The sequence below is a fragment of the Oncorhynchus keta genome, chromosome 30, assembly GCF_023373465.1.
Source record: "Oncorhynchus keta strain PuntledgeMale-10-30-2019 chromosome 30, Oket_V2, whole genome shotgun sequence".
Lineage (NCBI taxonomy): Eukaryota > Metazoa > Chordata > Actinopteri > Salmoniformes > Salmonidae > Oncorhynchus > Oncorhynchus keta.
Window position 1 is genome coordinate 3,020,770 of NC_068450.1, and position 17,782 is coordinate 3,038,551.

Consider the following 17,782-nt stretch of genomic DNA (forward strand, 5'->3'; position numbering starts at 1 on the left):
GACTCTATGCTGTTTTTGCCCTCCAGACTGACTCTATGCTGTTTTTACCCTCCAGACTGACTCTATGCTGTTTTTGCCCTCCAGACTGACTCTATGCTGTTTTTGCCCTCCAGACTGACTCTATGCTGTTTTTACCCTCCAGACTGACTCTATGCTGTTTTTGCCCTCCAGACTGACTCTATGCTGTTTTTACCCTCCGGACTGACTCTATGCTGTTTTTGCCCTCCAGACTGACTCTATGCTGTTTTTGCCCTCCAGACTGACTCTATGCTGTTTTTACCCTCCAGACTGACTCTGACTCTATGCTGTTTTTACCCTCCAGACTGCCTCTATGCTGTTTTTGCCCTCCAGACTGACTCTATGCTGTTTTTGCCCTCCAGACTGACTCTATGCTGTTTTTACCCTCCAGACTGACTCTATGCTGTTTTTGCCCTCCAGACTGACTCTATGCTGTTTTTGCCCTCCAGACTGACTCTATGCTGTTTTTGCCCTCCAGACTGACTCTATGCTGTTTTTACCCTCCAGACTGACTCTATGCTGTTTTTGCCCTCCAGACTGACTCTATGCTGTTTTTGCCCTCCAGACTGACTCTATGCTGTTTTTGCCCTCCAGACTGACTCTATGCTGTTTTTGCCCTCCAGACTGACTCTATGCTGTTTTTGCCCTCCAGACTGACTCTATGCTGTTTTTGCCCTCCAGACTGACTCTATGCTGTTTTTGCCCTCCAGACTGACTCTATGCTGTTTTTGCCCTCCAGACTGCCTCTGACTCTATGCTGCTTTTGCCCTCCAGACTGACTCTATGCTGTTTTTGCCCTCCAGACTGACTCTATGCTGTTTTTGCCCTCCAGACTGACGCTATGCTGTTTTTACCCTCCAGACTGACTCTATGCTGTTTTTGCCCTCCAGACTGACTCTATGCTGTTTTTACCCTCCAGACTGACTCTATGCTGTTTTTGCCCTCCAGACTGACTCTATGCTGTTTTTACCCTCCAGACTGACTCTATGCTGTTTTTGCCCTCCAGACTGACTCTATGCTGTTTTTGCCCTCCAGACTGACTCTATGCTGTTTTTGCCCTCCAGACTGACTCTATGCTGTTTTTGCCCTCCAGACTGACTCTATGCTGTTTTTTGTTTGTCGCACCCTTCTCGGTAAGCCCTAGACGCTGTCGTGCCTGAAAATCCCAAGAGGTCGGAAACTGGAACCGGCACGCATGGCACCGACAATCACACCATGCTCAAAATCGCTTAGGTCACTTAGGTTAGGTTTTTCCCATTCTAATGTTCAATCGAACAGTACCTGAATGCCTCAATGCCTGCCTGCTATATAGCAAGCCACGACCACGTGACTCACTGTCTGTAGCAGCGATTTCATTATCGTGAAATGAAATCGTGAAAGGGGTGGTGTACCTAATAAACTGAGTATGTATACTGTATATAATCAAATCAAATTTTATTTGTCACATACACATGGTTAGCAGATGTTAATGCGAGTGTAGCGAAATGCTTGTGCTTCTAGTTCCGACAATGCAGTGATAACCAACAAGTAATCTAACTAACAATTCCAAAACTACTGTCTTAAACACAGTGTAAGGGGATAAAGAATATGTACATAAGGATATATGAATGAGTGATGGTACAGAGCAGCATACAGTAGATGGTATCGAGTACAGTATATACATATGAGATGAGTATGTAGACAAAGTAAACAAAGTGGCATAGTTAAAGTGGCTAGTTATACATGTATTACATAAGGATGCAGTCGATGATGTAGAGTACAGTATATACATATGAGATCAGTGTGTAGACAAAGTAAACAAAGTGGCATAGTTAAAGTGGCTAGTGATACATGTATTACATAAGGATGCAGTCAATGATATAGAGTACAGTATATACGTATGCATATGAGATGAATAATGTAGGGTAAGTAACATTATATAAGGTAGCATTGTTTAAAGTGGCTAGTGATATATTTACATCATTTCCCATCAATTCCCATTATTAAATGGAGGTATGTGTGTTTATATTGGTGTGTGTATATATTGCTGCGTGTATATTGTGGTGTGTGCGTGCGTGCGTGCGTGTGTGTTCTGATGAGATGTATTTATTATTGGACAGTGTCTTATACCAGTATGTGAATAAAGGTTGACCTGAACTGTCTGGTAACTATCATCATATGAATGGTTGGGGCCAGCGTATGACAGACTAGTGGCCAGCGTATGACAGACTAGTGGCCAGCGTATGACAGACTAGTGGCCAGCGTATGACAGACTAGTGGCCAGCGTATGACACTGCATGTAACAACCACTAACTCATAGTAGTCTACAGTGTACACACCAGTCAGTCAGCATATAGACGTCTTTAATTCCCTCAGTGGTCAGAGAACAGAAAACACAGAAGAATGGGTCAGAGGTCAAAGGTCATGGTGAGGACAGAAGAATGGGTCAGAGGTCACGGTGAGGAGAGCAGGTATAGATGGATAGAGGAAGACTACAGCAGGATCATACACAGCTTAATGCTCTCACATAATTTAACATGTTTTTTAACAAAAGGATAGATTTTTATTTTTGGGGGCAGGGACATATGCAGGATGCTACCCTCCACAGCATGGCCGCTCCAGATCAAAACTCCAAACCAACAACCTGATTTTGACCAAAATTATCAGGAGAGATGACTGCTACCAATATTTTATTTTTCCAAGTTATATGGAGGGTGCTCTAGCAAACAACAAAGCAGAGACCTGAGGACACCATCCAACCTGGAACAGAGTGAGTAGTGTTTGGTCAACCAGCAGAGACCTGAGGACACCATCCAACCTGGAACTGAGTGAGTAGTGTTTGGTCAAACAGCAGAGACCTGAGGACACCATTCCAACCTGGAACTGAGTGAGTAGTGTTTGGTCAAACAGCAGAGACCTGAGGACACCATTCCAACCTGGAACTGAGTGAGTAGTGTTTGGTCAAACAGCAGAGACCTGAGGACACCATTCCAACCTGGAACTGAGTGAGTAGTGTTTGGTCAAACAGCAGAGACCTGAGGACACCATTCCAACCTGGAACTGAGTGAGTAGTGTTTGGTCAAACAGCAGAGACCTGAGGACACCATTCCAACCTGGAACTGAGTGAGTAGTGTTTGGTCAAACAGCAGAGACCTGAGGACACCATTCCAACCTGGAACTGAGTGAGTAGTGTTTGGTCAAACAGCAGAGACCTGAGGACACCATTCCAACCTGGAACTGAGTGAGTAGTGTTTGGTCAAACAGCAGAGACCTGAGGACACCATTCCAACCTGGAACTGAGTGAGTAGTGTTTGGTCAAACAGCAGAGACCTGAGGACACCATTCCAACCTGGAACTGAGTGAGTAGTGTTTGGTCAAACAGCAGAGACCTGAGGACACCATTCCAACCTGGAACTGAGTGAGTAGTGTTTGGTCAAACAGCAGAGACCTGAGGACACCATTCCAACCTGGAACTGAGTGAGTAGTGTTTGGTCAAACAGCAGAGACCTGAGGACACCGTTCCAACCTGGAACAGAGTGAGTAGTGTTTGGTCAAACAGCAGGAGTAGGGGTTTGTCTCTCCTGTTGTGGTGTCTAGAGGAGTAGGGGTTTGTCTCTCCTGTTGTGGTGTCTGGAGGTGTAGGGTTATGGCTCTCCTGGTGTGGTGTCTGGAGGAGTAGGGGGTTTGTCTTTCATGTTGTGGTGTCTAGAGGAATAGGGGTTTGTCTCTCCTGGTGTCTGGAGGAGTAGGGGGTTTGTCTCTCCTGGTGTGGTGTCTGGAGGATTAGGGGTTTGTCTCCTGGTGTCTGGAGGAGTAGAGGGTTTGTCTCTCCTGGTGTGGTGTCTGAAGGAGTAGGGGGTTTTTCTCTCCTGGTGTCTGGAGGAGTAGAGGGTTTGTCTCTCCTGGTATGTGTCTGAAGGAGTAGGGGTTTGTCTCTCCTGGTGTCTAGAGGAGTAGAGGGTTTGTCTCTCCTGGTGTCTGGAGGAGTAGAGGGTTTGTCTCTCCTGGTGTGTGTCTGAAGGAGTATGGGGTTTGTCTCTCCTGGTGTCTGGAGGAGTAGAGGGTTTGTCTCTCCTGGTGTGTGTCTGAAGGAGTAGGGGTTTGTCTCTCCTGGTGTGTTGTCTGGAGGAGTAGGGGGTTTGTCTCTCCTGGTGTGGTGTCTGGAGGAGTCGGGGTTTGTCTCTCCTGGTGTGGTGTCGACAGGACTAGGGGTTTGTCTCTCCTGGTGTCTGGAGGACTATGGGGTTTGTCTCTCCTGGTGTGGTGTCTGGAGGATTAGGGGTTTGTCTCTCCTGGTGTGTGTCTGAAGGAGTAGGGGGTTGTCTCTCCTGGGGTGGTGTCTGGAGGAGTAGGGGTTTGTCTCTCCTGGTGTCTGGAGGTGTAGGGGTTTGTCTCTCCTGTTTTCTAGGAGTATGGGCTTGTCTCTCCTGGTGTGGTGTCTGAAGGAGTAGGGGGTTGTCTCTCCTGGTGTGGTGTCTGGAGGAGTAGGGGTTTGTCTCTCCTGGTGTCTGGAGGTGTAGGGGTTTGTCTCTCCTGGTGTGGTATCTGGAGGAGTATGGGGTTTGTCTCTCCTGGTGTGGTGTCTAGAGGAATAGGGGGTTTGTCTCTCCTGGTGTGGAGGAGTAGGGGTTTGTCTCTCCTGGTGTGGTGTCTAGAGGAGTAGGGGGTTGTCTCTCCTGGTGTGGTGTTCGGATGAGTAGGGGTTTGTCTCTCCTGGTGTGGTGTCTACAGGAGTAGGGGTTTGTCTCTCCTGGTGTGGTGTCTGGAGGATTAGGGGTTTGTCTCTCCTGGTGTCTGGAGGAGTAGGGGTTTCTCTCTCCTGGTGTGGTGTCTAGAGGAGTAGGGGGTTGTCTCTCCTGGTGTGGTGTCTGGAGGAGTATGGGGTTTGTCTCTCCTGGTGTGGTGTCTAGAGGAGTAGGGGGTTTGTCTCTCCTGCTGTGGATGAGTACGGGTTTGTCTCTCCTGGTGTGGTGTCTGGAGGAGTATGGGGTTTGTCTCTCCTGGTGTGGTGTCTAGAGGAGTAGGGGTTTGTCTCTCCTAGTGTGGTGTCTACAGGAGTAGGGGTTTGTCTCTCCTGGTGTCTGGAGGATTAGGGGGTTTGTCTCTCCTGGTGTGGGGTCTACAGGAGTAGGGGTTTGTCTCTCCTGGTGTCTGGAGGACTAGGGGGTTTGTCTCTCCTGGTGTGGTGTCTGGCGGATTAGGGGTTTGTCTCTCCTGGTGTCTGGAGGAGTAGGGGGTTTGTCTCTCCTGGTGTGGAGGAGTAGGGGTTTCTCTCTCCTGGTGTGGTGTCTAGAGGAGTAGGGGGTTGTCTCTCCTGGTGTGGTGTCTAGAGGAGTAGGGTTTTGTCTCTCCTGGTGTGGTGTCTACAGGAGTAGGGGTTTGTCTCTCCTGGTGTCTGGAGGACTAGGGGGTTTGTCTCTCCTGGTGTGATGTCTACAGGAGTAGGGGTTTGTCTCTCCTGGTGTCTGGAGGACTAGGGGGTTTGTCTCTCCTGGTGTGGTGTCTGGAGGATTAGGGGATTGTCTCTCCTGGTGTCTGGAGGTGTAGGGGTTTGTCTCTCCTGGTTTATAGGAGTATGGTTTTGTCTCTCCTGGTGTGGTGTCTGAGGGAGTAGGGGGTTGTCTCTCCTGGTGTGGTGTCTACAGGAGTAGGGGTTTGTCTCTCCTGGTGTCTGGAGGACTAGGGGGTTTGTCTCTCCTGGTTTGGTGTCTGGAGGATTAGGGGTTTGTCTCTTTTGGTGTCTGGAGGTGTAGGGGGTTGTCTCTCCTGGTTTATAGGAGTATGGTTTTGTCTCTCCTGGTGTGGTGTCTGAGGGAGTAGGGGGTTGTCTCTCCTGGTGTGGTGTCTGGAGGAGTAGGGGTTTGTCTCTCCTGGTGTCTGGAGGTGTAGGGGTTTGTCTCTCCTGGTGTGGTGTCTGGAGGAGTATGGGGTTTGTCTCTCCTGGTGTGGTGTCTAGAGGAGTAGGGGGTTTGTCTCTCCTGGTGTGGAGGAGTAGGGGTTTCTCTCTCCTGGTGTGGTGTCTAGAGGAGTAGGGGTTTGTCTCTCCTGGTGTGGTGTCTACAGGAGTAGGGGTTTGTCTCTCCTGGTGTCTGGAGGACTAGGGGGGTTGTCTCTCCTGGTGTGGTGTCTACAGGAGTAGGGGTTTGTCTCTCCTGGTGTCTGGAGGACTAGGGGTTTCTCTCTCCTGGTGTGGTGTCTAGAGGAGTAGGGGGTTGTCTCTCCTGGTGTGGTGTCTAGAGGAGTAGGGGGTTGTCTCTCCTGGTGTGGTGTCTAGAGGAGTAGGGGTTTGTCTCTCCTGGTGTCTGGAGGACTAGGGGGTTTGTCTCTCCTGGTGTGGTGTCTGGAGGATTAGGGGGTTGTCTCTCCTGGTGTGGTGTCTGGAGGAGTATGGGGTTTGTCTCTCCTGGTGTGGTGTCTAGAGGAGTAGGGGTTTGTCTCTCCTGGTGTGGTGTCTGGAGGAGCAGGGGTTTGTCTCTCCTGCTGTCTGGAGGTGTAGGGGTTTGTCTCTCCTGGTGTGTGTCTGAAGGAGTAGGGGGTTTGTCTCTCCTGGTGTTGTGTCTGAAGGAGTAGGGGGTTGTCTCTCCTGGTGTGGTGTCTGGAGGAGTATGGGGTTTGTCTCTCCTGGTGTGGTGTCTAGAGGAGTTAGGGTTTTGTCTCTCCTGGTGTGGTGTCTACAGGAGTAGGGGTTTGTCTCTCCTGGTGTCTGAGGACTAGGGGTTTGTCTCTCCTGGTGTGGTGTCTACAGGAGTAGGGGTTTGTCTCTCCTGGTGTCTGGAGGACTAGGGGGTTTGTCTCTCCTGGTGTAGTGTCTAGGTGGTGTCTAGAGGAGTAGGGGGTTGTCTCTCCTGGTGTGGTGTCTGGAGGAGTAGGGGTTTGTCTCTCCTGGTGTGGTGTCTGGAGGAGTAGGGGTTTGTCTCTCCTGGTGTGGTGTCTAGAGGAGTAGGGGGTTTGTCTCTCCTGGTGTGGAGGAGTAGGGGTTTCTCTCTCCTCGTGTGGTGTCTAGAGGAGTAGGGGGTTGTCTCTCCTGGTGTGTCTGGAGGAGTAGGGGTTTGTCTCTCCTAGTGTGGTATTTAGAGGACTTGGTGATTTGTCTCTCCTGGTGTGGTGTCTGGAGGAGTAGGGGGTTTGCCTCTCCTGTGTGGTGTGTGTGGAAGAGTAGGGGTTTTCACAGTTCTTGTAAAAGTCTTATTCATAATAGGACTATGGTTTTAGATTTCTTGGAGGCTATGATGCTGCCCTCTGCTTTGAGAGGGTTGCTGTTCACACTGGGGGGAAAGAGTTTGTCAGTATGGGTAGATGAGGCTGCTATACCATGGCAGATGAGGCTGCTATATTGGCTGCCTCCAAGTGTCATAGCCACTCCATGTTCTTCTCTACTACTGTTGGGAAAGACACTGATGATTTGGCATCTAAATAGGCTTTGGATGTTGGTTCTCATTTGGTATGGCAACAGCGGGGTTGTAAACTTGCCCCCGTTTCAAAAAATTTGGAGACAGACTTTGTCTGGCAGACCGTGTCTGCCAGCTTGTCTTATCGCCTCTGATTGCCAAGTGGCCCATGGTATGCCTTCTTTGTCAAGGGGGGATATGATAGAGGCAATTTCTTTAGATTTGTTTTGTCCAAATTTTCACTCAGCATGTGAAACAGTTTCTGTTTAGATGTGCATGCAATTTAACATTGCCAAAGGGACACCTCTGAAACCAGGTCATGTCCCTATGTCAAGAGGACCATTCTCCCATCTTGCCATGGATTTTATAGATCTTTCAGAAAGATAAGAAAGGAAAAGCTACTGTTTCGTCCTTACTGACAGGTTCACCAGGTGGGTGGAGGCATCCCCACCACACAATGTGATGCTAAGACAGTAGCAAAGCTACTAGTGAGGGAGATAATACCTAGATTTGTTGTTCCTGAGGTTTTATCTGCAGACAATGTTACCCACTCCACTGGTGATGTAGTCAAGCAGTTAGCCATAATGATAGGACAGGACCAGACATGTGTATCCATCTACCACCCCCAGAGTAATGGGGTTACCGAGAGAGCTAACCAATCCATTAAACAAGGGTTAGCTAAGGCCAATCCACCAAGACATCTTGGTAAAGGCCTGGGGTGTATTTAAAGGCCTGGGGTGTTATTAAAGGCCTGGGGTGTTATTAAAGGCCTGGGGTATTATTAAAGGCCTGGGGTGTATTTAAAGGCCTGGGGTGTATTTAAAGGCCTGGGGTGTTATTAAAGGCCTGGGGTGTATTTAAAGGCCTGGGGTGTATTTAAAGGCCTGGGGTGTTATTAAAGGCCTGGGGTGTATTTAAAGGCCTGGGGTGTATTTAAAGGCCTGGGGTGTATTTAAAGGCCTGGGGTGTATTTAAAGGCCTGGGGTGTTATTAAAGGCCTGGGGTGTATTTAAAGGCCTGGGGTGTATTTAAAGGCCTGGGGTGTATTTAAAGGCCTGGGGTGTTATTAAAGGCCTGGGGTGTTATTAAAGGCCTGGGGTATTATTAAAGGCCTGGGGTGTTATTAAAGGCCTGGGGTATTATTAAAGGCCTGGGGTGTTATTAAAGGCCTGGGGTATTATTAAAGGCCTGGGGTGTTATTAAAGGCCTGGGGTATTATTAAAGGCCTGGGGTATTATTAAAGGGGTGTAATTAAAGGCCTGGGGTATTATTAAAGGCCTGGGGTATTATTAAAGGGGTGTTATTAAAGGCCTGGGGTGTTATTAAAGGCCTGGGGTGTTATTAAAGGCCTGAGGTGTTATTAAAGGCCTGGGGTGTTATTAAAGGCCTGGGGTGTTATTAAAGGCCTGGGGTATTATTAAAGGCCTGGGGTGTTATTAAATGTTATTAAAGGCCTGGGGTGTTATTAAAGGCCTGGGGTGTTATTAAAGGCCTGGGGTGTTATTAAAGGCCTGGGGTGTTATTAAAGGCCTGGGGTATTATTAAAGGCCTGGGGTGTTATTAAAGGCCTGGGGTGTTATTAAAGGCCTGGGGTGTTATTAAAGGCCTGAGGTGTTATTAAAGGCCTGGGGTGTTATTAAAGGCCTGGGGTGTTATTAAAGGCCTGGGGTATTATTAAAGGCCTGGGGTGTTATTAAATGTTATTAAAGGCCTGGGGTGTTATTAAAGGCCTGGGGTGTTATTAAAGGCCTGGGGTGTTATTAAAGGCCTGGGGTGTTATTAAAGGCCTGGGGTATTATTAAAGGCCTGGGGTGTTATTAAAGGCCTGGGGTGTTATTAAAGGCCTGGGGTGTTATTAAAGGCCTGGGGTGTTATTAAAGGCCTGGGGTGTTATTAAAGATCTGGGGTATTATTAAAGGTCTGGGGTGTTATTAAAGGCCTGGGGTGTTATTAAAGGCCTGGGGTGTTATTAAAGGCCTGGGGTGTTATTAAAGGCCTGGGGTGTTATTAAAGCCTGGGGTGTTATTAAAGGCCTGGGGTATTATTAAAGGCCTGGGGTGTTATTAAAGGCCTGGGGTGTTATTAAAGGCCTGGGGTGTTATTAAAGGCCTGGGGTGTTATTAAAGGCCTGGGGTGTTATTAAAGGCCTGGGGTGTTATTAAAGGCCTGGGGTGTTATTAAAGATCTGGGGTATTATTAAAGGCCTGGGGTGTTATTAAAGGCCTGGGGTGTTATTAAAGGCCTGGGGTGTTATTAAAGATCGGGGTATTATTAAAGGCCTGGGTTGTCATTAAAGGCCTGGGGTGTTATTAAAGGCCTGGGGTGTTATTAAAGGCCTGGGGTATTATTAAAGGCCTGGGGTGTTATTAAATGTTATTAAAGGCCTGGGGTATTATTAAAGGCCTGGGGTATTATTGAAGGCCTGGGGTGTTATTAAAGGCTAGGGGTATTATTAAAGGCCTGGGGTGTTATTAAATGTTATTAAAGGCCTGGGGTATTATTAAAGTCCTGTGGTATTATTAAAGGCCTGGGGTGTTATTAAAGGCCTGGGGTGTTATTAAAGGCCTGGGGTATTATTAAAGGTCTGGGGTATTATTAAAGGCCTGGGGTGTTATTAAAGGCCTGGGGTGTTATTAAAGGCCTGGGGTGTTATTAAAGATCTGGGGTATTATTAAAGGCCTGGGGTGTTATTAAAGGCCTGGGGTGTTATTAAAGGCCTGGGGTGTTATTAAAGGCCTGGGGTGTTATTAAAGGCCTGGGGTATTATTAAAGGCCTGGGGTGTTATTAAAGGCCTGGGGTGTTATTAAAGGCCTGGGGTGTTATTAAAGGCCTGGGGTGTTATTAAAGGCCTGGGGTGTTATTAAAGATCTGGGGTATTATTAAAGGCCTGGGGTGTTATTAAAGGCCTGGGGTGTTATTAAAGGCCTGGGGTGTTATTAAAGGCCTGGGGTGTTATTAAAGGCCTGGGGTGTTATTAAAGCCTGGGGTGTTATTAAAGGCCTGGGGTATTATTAAAGGCCTGGGGTGTTATTAAAGGCCTGGGGTGTTATTAAAGGCCTGGGGTGTTATTAAAGGCCTGGGGTGTTATTAAAGGCCTGGGGTGTTATTAAAGGCCTGGGGTGTTATTAAAGATCTGGGGTATTATTAAAGGCCTGGGGTGTTATTAAAGGCCTGGGGTGTTATTAAAGGCCTGGGGTGTTATTAAAGATCTGGGGTATTATTAAAGGCCTGGGTTGTCATTAAAGGCCTGGGGTGTTATTAAAGGCCTGGGGTGTTATTAAAGGCCTGGGGTATTATTAAAGGCCTGGGGTGTTATTAAATGTTATTAAAGGCCTGGGGTATTATTAAAGGCCTGGGGTATTATTGAAGGCCTGGGGTGTTATTAAAGGCTAGGGGTATTATTAAAGGCCTGGGGTGTTATTAAATGTTATTAAAGGCCTGGGGTATTATTAAAGTCCTGTGGTATTATTAAAGGCCTGGGGTGTTATTAAAGGCCTGGGGTGTTATTAAAGGCCTGGGGTGTTATTAAAGGTCTGGGGTATTATTAAAGGCCTGGGGTGTTATTAAAGGCCTGGGGTGTTATTAAAGGCCTGGGGTGTTATTAAAGGCCTGGGGTGCTATTAAAGGCCTGGGGTGTTATTAAAGGCCTGGGGTGTTATTAAAGGCCTGGGTGTTATTAAAGGCCTGGGGTGTTATTAAAGGCCTGGGGTGCTATTAAAGGCCTGGGGTGTTATTAAAGGCCTGGGGTGTTATTAAAGGCCTGGGGTATTATTAAAGGCCTGGGGTATTATTAAAGGCCTGGGGTGTTAATAAAGGCCTGGGGTGCTATTAAAGATCTGGGGTGTTATTAAAGGCCTCGGGTGTTATTAAAGGCCTGGGGTGTTATTAAAGGCCTGGGGTATTGTTAAAGGCCTGGGGTGTTATTAAAGGCCTGGGGTGCTATTAAAGGCCTGGGGTGTTATTAAAGGCCTGGAGTGTTATTAAAGGCCTGGGATGTTATTAAAGGCCTGGGGTACTATTAAAGGCCTGGGGTGTTATTAAAGGACTGGGGTGTTATTAAAGGCCTGGGGTGTTATTAAAGGCCTGGGGTATTATGAAAGGGGTGTTATTAAAGGCATGGGGTATTATTAAAGGCCTGGGGTGTTATTAAAGGCCTGGGGTGTTATTAAAGGCCTGGGGTGTTATTAAAGATCTGGGGTATTATTAAAGGCCTGGGGTGTTATTAAAGGCCTGGGGTGTTATTAAAGGCCTGGGGTGTTATTAAAGATCTGGGGTATTATTAAAGGCCTGGGGTATTATTAAAGGCCTGGGGTGTTATTAAAGGCCTGGGGTATTATTAAAGGCCTGGGGTGTTATTAAATGTTATTAAAGGCCTGGGGTATTATTAAAGGCCTGGGGTATTATTAAAGGCCTGGGGTGTTATTAAAGGCCTGGGGTGTTATTAAAGGCCTGGGGTGTTATTAAAGGCCTGGGGTATTATTAAAGGCCTGGGGTGTTATTAAAGGCCTGGGGTGTTATTAAAGGCCTGGGGTGCTATTAAAGATCTGGGGTGTTATTAAAGGCCTGGGGTGTTATTAAAGGCCTGGGGTATTATTAAAGGCCTGGGGTGTTATTAAAGGCCTGGGGTGCTATTAAAGGCCTGGGGTGTTATTAAAGGCCTGGGGTGTTATTAAAGGCCTGGGGTGTTATTAAAGATCTGGGGTATTATTAAAGGCCTGGGGTGTTATTAAAGGCCTGGGGTGTTATTAAAGGCCTGGGGTGTTATTAAAGATCTGGGGTATTATTAAAGGCCTGGGGTATTATTAAAGGCCTGGGGTGTTATTAAAGGCCTGGGGTATTATTAAAGGCCTGGGGTGTTATTAAATGTTATTAAAGGCCTGGGGTATTATTAAAGGCCTGGGGTATTATTAAAGGCCTGGGGTGTTATTAAAGGCCTGGGGTGTTATTAAAGGCCTGGGGTGTTATTAAAGGCCTGGGGTATTATTAAAGGCCTGGGTGTTATTAAAGGCCTGGGGTGTTATTAAAGGCCTGGGGTGTTATTAAAGATCTGGGGTATTATTAAAGGCCTGGGGTGTTATTAAAGGCCTGGGGTGTTATTAAAGGCCTGGGGTGTTATTAAAGGGGTGTTATTAAAGGCCTGGGGTATTATTAAAAACTTGGGGTATTATTAAAGGCATGGGGTATTATTAAAGGCCTGGGGTGTTATTAAAGGCCTGGGGTGTTATTAAAGGCCTGGGGTGTTATTAAAGATCTGGGGTATTATTAAAGGCCTGGGGTGTTATTAAAGGCCTGGGGTGTTATTAAAGGCCTGGGGTGTTATTAAAGATCTGGGGTATTATTAAAGGCCTGGGGTATTATTAAAGGCCTGGGGTGTTATTAAAGGCCTGGGGTATTATTAAAGGCCTGGGGTGTTATTAAATGTTATTAAAGGCCTGGGGTATTATTAAAGGCCTGGGGTATTATTAAAGGCCTGGGGTGTTATTAAAGGCCTGGGGTGTTATTAAAGGCCTGGGGTGTTATTAAAGGCCTGGGGTATTATTAAAGGCCTGGGTGTTATTAAAGGCCTGGGGTGTTATTAAAGGCCTGGGGTGTTATTAAAGGCCTGGGGTATTATTAAAGGCCTGGGGTGTTATTAAAGGCCTGGGGTGCTATTAAAGGCCTGGGGTGTTATTAAAGGCCTGGGGTGTTATTAAAGGCCTGGGGTATTATTAAAGGCCTGGGGTGTTATTAAAGGCCTGAGGTTCTATTAAAGGCCTGGGGTGTTATAAAAGGCCTGGGATGTTATTAAAGGCCTGGGGTACTATTAAAGGCCTGGGGTGTTATTAAAGGCCTGGGGTATTATTAAAGGCCTGGGGTGTTATTAAAGGCCTGGGGTATTATTAAAGGCCTGGGGTGTTATTAAAGGCCTGGGGTGTTATTAAAGGCCTGGGGTATTATTAAATGCCTGGGGTGTTATTAAAGGCCTGGGGTGTTATTAAAGGCCTGGGGTGTTATTAAAGGCCTGGGGTGTTATTAAAGGCCTGGGGTGTTATTGAAGGCCTGGGGTGATATTAAATGTTATTAAAGGCCTGGGGTGTTATTAAAGGCCTGGGGTATTATTAAAGGCCTGGGGTGTTATTAAAGGCCTGGGGTATTATTAAAGGCCTGGGGTGTTATTAAATGTTATTAAAGGCCTGGGGTGTTATTAAAGGCCTGGGTTGTTATTAAAGGCCTGGGGTGTTATTAAAGGCCTGGGGTACTATTAAAGGCCTGGGGTGTTATTAAAGGCCTGGGGTATTATTAAAGGCCTGGGGTGTTATTAAAGGCCTGGGGTGTTATTAAAGGCCTGGGGTATTATTAAAGGCCTGGGGTATTATTAAAGGCCTGGGGTGTTATTAAAGGCCTGGGGTATTATTAAAGGCCTGGGGTGTTATTAAAGGCCTGGGGTGTTATTAAAGGCCTGGGGTGTTATTAAAGGCCTGGGGTATTATTAAAGGCATGGGGTATTATTAAAGGCCTGGGGTGTTATTAAAGGCCTGGGGTGTTATTAAAGGCCTGGGGTATTATTAAAGGCCTGGGGTGTTATTAAAGGCATGGGGTGTTATTAAAGGCCTGGGGTGTTATTAAAGGCCTGGGGTATTATTAAAGGCCTGGGGTATTATTAAAGGCCTGGGGTGTTATTAAAGGCCCGGGGTGTTATTAAAGGCCTGGGGTGTTATTAAAGGCCTGGGGTGTTATTAAAGGCCTGGGGTGCTATTAAAGGCCTGGCGTGTTATTAAAGGCCTGGGGTATTATTAAAGGCCTGGGGTGTTATTAAAGGCCTGGGGTGTTATTAAAGGCCTGAGGTGTTATTAAAGGCCTGGGGTATTATTAAAGACCTGGGGTGTTATTAAAGGCATGGGGTGTTATTAAAGGCCTGGGGTGTTATTAAAGGCCTGGGGTGTTATTAAAGGCCTGGGGTGTTATTAAAGGCCTGGGGTGTTATTAAAGGCCTGGGGTGTTATTAAAGGCCTGGGGTGTTATTAAAGGCCTGGGGTGTTACACCACATTAAATGTTGACAGGAAGACCCATGAATGTTCCCGCACACAGACCCATGACTGACAGACAAATAGACCTCACTAGCTGAAGTTGAACACTTGGGAGTACATGAAAGAGCTAACTACTATTGTCAGATCTCTCGCACTCTCACACTAGGAAAGCTCAGGAGGAGGTACCAGGTGAGGACCCCGACTACCTGCCTGTGGAGGTTGGAGACTGGGTCAAAATTCAGGTCCACAAGAGAAAATGGAGCCAGCCAAGATGGATGGGAGCATTCAAGGTAACCATGGCAACACCAACTGGCGGTCAGAGTTCAGGAACTGTCCGGCTGGACCACCTGTCCCACTGCCAGAAGGGGTTCAGCCCACAGGAGATGATGGAGCGAGACACAGCCTGAAACAAGAAGCAGATGTGAGTCGAGACCAAAGCCCTGAAGAACTAACTGTTTTACAGGATCAGTAAGGTTGTAAATAAAAAACAATGCCATGATTACTGAAAATATGTGATAACCTTTGTATGCCTGCAGTGGTGGAAAAGTACTGGGAAATGGAGATGTACTGCTTCAGTTCTCAGGCTGAGAGCTGCCTGCACCTGCTGATAGTCACCCAGCCTCAAGGACGAGGTAGCAGAGCTGCCTGCACCTGCTGATAGTCACCCAGCCTCAAGGACGAGGTAGCAGAGCTGCCTGCACCTGCTGATAGTCACCCAGCCTCAAGGCCGAGGTAGCAGAGAGAGAAACTACAGTCTGCATGTGTTTTACTCATCTTAGATACTTTGTATCTAATCCAATGCAACAATGTTAAGATATGATTGACGGTAGGTTGTATAAAGAACAGCGGTCTCTGCTCAGTTTGGCAGCTGTGTGAGTGGGAGAGGTTGTAAAGGGAGATGCCCCCTGTGTTTCACGGTTTACCAGATCTTTTTCCTGCAGTTTTCCTGAAGATCACTATCTCATAGTAGTAGATGTGAGTTCCTCTTTCAAACAATCCCCTGGCCTTGTAATGGTACACAGCTAATAGCTAATGTTAGCCGAAGCAAGCTAACTAGCTATTGATAGTGCAACCCTAAGTAACAGTACAGATAAAAATTATAAGGCCTACTGTACATCTTACTGTAGAAGTGACCAGGCCTACTGTACATCTCACTGTAGAAATGACCAGGCCTACTGTACATCTCACTGTAGAAATGACCAGGCCTACTGTACATCTCACTGTAGAAATGACCAGGCCTACTGTACATCTTACTGTAGAAATGACCAGGCCTACTGTACATCTCACTGTAGAAATGACCAGGCCTACTGTACATCTCACTGTAGAAATGACCAGGCCTACTGTACATCTTACTGTAGAAATGACCAGGCCTACTGTACATCTCACTGTAGAAATGACCAGGCCTACTGTACATCTCACTGTAGAAATGACCAGGCCTACTGTACATCTTACTGTAGAAATGACCAGGCCTACTGTACATCTCACTGTAGAAATGACCAGGCCTACTGTACATCTCACTGTAGAAATGACCAGGCCTACTGTACATCTCACTGTAGAAATGACCAGGCCTACTGTACATCTTACTGTAGAAATGACCAGGCCTACTGTACATCTCACTGTAGAAATGACCAGGCCTACTGTACATCTCACTGTAGAAATGACCAGGCCTACTGTACATCTCACTGTAGAAATGACCAGGCCTACTGTACATCTTACTGTAGAAATGACCAGGCCTACTGTACATCTCACTGTAGAAATGACCAGGCCTACTGTACATCTCACTGTAGAAATGACCAGGCCTACTGTACATCTCACTGTAGAAATGACCAGGCCTACTGTACATCTTACTGTAGAAATGACCAGGCCTACTGTACATCTCACTGTAGAAATGACCAGGCCTACTGTACATCTTACTGTAGAAATGACCAGGCCTACTGTACATCTCACTGTAGAAATGACCAGGCCTACTGTACATCTCACTGTAGAAATGACCAGGCCTACTGTACATCTCACTGTAGAAATGACCAGGCCTACTGTACATCTTACTGTAGAAATGACCAGGCCTACTGTACATCTTACTGTAGAAATGACCAGGCCTACTTTACATCTCACTGTAGAAATGACCAGGCCTACTGTACATCTCACTGTAGAAATGACCAGGCCTACTGTACATCTCACTGTAGAAATGACCAGGCCTACTGTACATCTTACTGTAGAAATGACCAGGCCTACTGTACATCTCACTGTAGAAATTACCAGGCCTACTGTACATCTTACTGTAGAAATGTCCAGGCCTACTTTACATCTCACTGTAGAAATGACCAGGCCTACTGTACATCTCACTGTAGAAATTACCAGGCCTACTGTACATCTCACTGTATAAATGACCAGGCCTACTGTACATCTCACTGTAGAAATGACCAGGCCTACTGTACATCTCACTGTAGAAATGACCAGGCCTACTGTACATCTCACTGTAGAAATGACCAGGCCTACTGTACATCTTACTGTAGAAATGACCAGGCCTACTGTACATCTCACTGTAGAAATGACCAGGCCTACTGTACATCTCACTGTAGAAATGACCAGGCCTACTGTACATCTTACTGTAGAAATGACCAGGCCTACTGTACATCTCACTGTAGAAATGACCAGGCCTACTGTACATCTCACTGTAGAAATGACCAGGCCTACTGTACATCTCACTGTATAAATGACCAGGCCTACTGTACATCTCACTGTAGAAATGACCAGGCCTACTGTACATCTCACTGTAGAAATGACCAGGCCTACTGTACATCTCACTGTAGAAATGACCAGGCCTACTGTACATCTCACTGTAGAAATGACCAGGCCTACTGTACATCTTACTGTAGAAATGACCAGGCCTACTGTACATCTTACTGTAGAAATGACCAGGCCTACTGTACATCTCACTGTAGAAATGACCAGGCCTACTGTACATCTCACTGTAGAAATGACCAGGCCTACTGTACATCTTACTGTAGAAATGACCAGGCCTACTGTACATCTTACTGTAGAAATGACCAGGCCTACTGTACATCTCACTGTAGAAATGACCAGGCCTACTGTACATCTCACGGTATAAATGATGGGTGAAAGCAAGTCTAGGTTGGAGCGGTTGCTGTTACATGTAATAATTTTTATTTTGAACTGGAATAAACTGAAGCAAGATGCTTTTTGAGGAAATAACTCTCACAGTTCTGGGTTGATCATCTACAACAGGAAGTGGTCTCCTGCCTGACTCTCACAGCTCTGGGTTGATCATCTACAACAGGAAGTGGTCTCCTGCCTGACTCTCACAGCTCTGGGTTGTTCATCTACAACAGGAAGTGGTCTCCTGCCTGACTCTCACAGGTCTGGGTTG

The 17,782-nt window shown here is 46.8% G+C and overlaps 1 protein-coding gene across 1 annotated transcript in view; it reads left to right on the top strand.

The window, feature by feature from the left end:
• The first annotated feature begins 14,650 nt into the window (after positions 1 to 14,650).
• The window catches only part of LOC127913708 (prion-like-(Q/N-rich) domain-bearing protein 25), a 3,579-nt gene continuing 447 nt past the window's right edge, over positions 14,651 to 17,782 (top strand). The window contains exons 1-3 of the mRNA XM_052486949.1: positions 14,651 to 14,684; positions 14,931 to 15,026; positions 15,452 to 17,782. The exon at positions 15,452 to 17,782 is cut by the window's right edge and continues 42 nt beyond it. Of these exons, the coding sequence (XP_052342909.1) occupies positions 14,651 to 14,684; positions 14,931 to 15,026; positions 15,452 to 17,514 (2,193 nt within the window). The 3' untranslated portion in view covers positions 17,515 to 17,782. The remainder of the gene's footprint in view (positions 14,685 to 14,930; positions 15,027 to 15,451) is intronic.